At 34.9% G+C, this 1,904-nt stretch overlaps 1 protein-coding gene across 1 annotated transcript; it reads right to left on the bottom strand.

The window, feature by feature from the left end:
- Window positions 1-441: 441 nt before the first annotated feature.
- LOC145267210 (histone H3.1) lies at window positions 442-890 on the bottom strand. The gene has a single exon (XM_080123274.1). It carries the CDS (start codon window positions 850-852, stop codon window positions 442-444), a length of 411 nt encoding a protein of 136 aa, XP_079979400.1. The 5' UTR covers window positions 853-890.
- Window positions 891-1,904: the final 1,014 nt, after the last annotated feature.

Raw genomic sequence — 1,904 nt, 5'->3', positions numbered from 1 at the left:
ACGCCGTAACAGATTAATAAGCACTGGTGCTACTAATATCGTTAAATTAGATCGCAAATTGATTTCAAGACTGAAAAAAAAAAGAAAAAGAAAAGTATGTTTATGCCATTGGAGTTAGTGTTACTTTTTGTAGGGTTTTAGCATCCTAAAATCTGATACAAAGTAAATTCATATTTTCTTCGTATTTACAGCTGATAGTAAATTGTTAGAGAAATTATTTACACAATTATGACAAATTGAATATTGAAGACAGCAGCATCGAATATTTTTTTTTTAATCCGCCATATTTTTTCTAAAGAAATCAATCCTGTAGAAACTCTGATAAACTTTCGAGGATTTTTTAATACTTCTGTTGGAACGACCATTTTTTTTGCGAGATAAAAAAAAAAGGAACACACGCGAGGTAGATGAACACACTATCAAAATTCTAGAGAATTAAAACTAAGCTTTTTCTCCCCGGATTCGTCTAGCAAGTTGAATATCTTTCGGCATAATGGTAACACGTTTAGCATGAATGGCGCACAAGTTGGTGTCTTCGAAAAGACCAACCAAATAAGCCTCACAGGCTTCTTGAAGGGCTTGCACTGAAGTACTTTGGAAGCGAAGACTCGTCATGAAGTCTTGGGCAATTTCACGAACCAAACGTTGGAATGGTAGCTTCCTGATGAGAAGCTCTGTAGACTTTTGGTAACGACGGATTTCACGAAGGGCGACGGTTCCTGGTCTGTAACGATGTGGTTTCTTTACTCCCCCGGTTGCTGGGGCGCTTTTACGGGCAGCCTTCGTAGCCAACTGTTTTCTGGGAGCTTTTCCTCCGGTGGATTTACGAGCGGTTTGCTTGGTTCGAGCCATTGTTTTCAATAACACCGATAACCTGAAAAGAACTGCAATTAAACGCGAGCGAATTGAATAACTGTGATAAAACCGGTTTTATTATATACAGAAGTTGCTGCCTCCTGATTAGTTCATTGGTCAGTAATGACGATTGCTGATTGGCTGAAACAGACTGAGCCAATTAGGCATTTTCATTGGTCGATTGTATTTTCTTGATTCGTACATGCCAACAATTAAAAATATAGTATTGAATAGCAGGGTGACCCCACGTTGCCCGGGAGTGAATGAAGATCAACGAATGTTTCACACTCCCATATTTTTATTGTCATCGAAATAGGTGAAATCGCCCATTGTGCTTGATGTTGGTTATTTTGCAATATAGGCAAATAAACACGATTATTTTTTCGCATTGATTAGAAGGTGGGTTTTATACAAATTAGTACAGCTTTCTGATTGGCCAATGCAGTGTATCGTCTGTAATCTGATTGGACAGTTAAGACGATCGCTGATTGGTTGAAACTGGATGGATTAAGTGATTTTAATTTTTCTTTTTATTTTATTTGGGATGGTTTTTAGAAACATAAAATTCAATATCTCTATCTATCTATCTATCTATTTATCTATCTATCTATCCATCCATCTATATATATCTAAAATACGTATTAAATAAAATAAACTACGTATCAAGTGAGCTTGAAAGCCAAATCACAACGTAATATTAGAAAAAAATATATTTTACTTCTTTGAAATTTATTACAAATATATTTCAGAGGTATACTCCGTATTCAATGTGTTGTTTTGTTTTTTTCTTTTCTTCTTCCTTGCCATGTTGTAAATTTGGAGAAAGAAAAATCTGTTTGTAAAGAGCCACGCATTGTATCTCAGCGGTTGTATTTTGAAATGTTTGAACTGTGCGTAGGCAACGCGAGAATAACGTCAAGGATGAGAGTTAATATAGAAACGTTATTTTATTCAAATTAAAACAACTATTCGATACGTTTGAAGCCAAAAAAAAAACGCATTATTACGAAAAAAAGCAGATATTTATTCTTGTTTGAAATTTATAAATA

The sequence above is a fragment of the Euprymna scolopes genome, chromosome 42 (genome assembly GCF_053919585.1).
Source record: "Euprymna scolopes isolate OS-2025 chromosome 42, ASM5391958v1, whole genome shotgun sequence".
NCBI classification, from domain to species: Eukaryota; Metazoa; Mollusca; class Cephalopoda; order Sepiida; family Sepiolidae; genus Euprymna; species Euprymna scolopes.
Note: the sequence above shows the minus strand (reverse complement) of the source record. Positions and strands in the feature narration are given on the sequence as shown.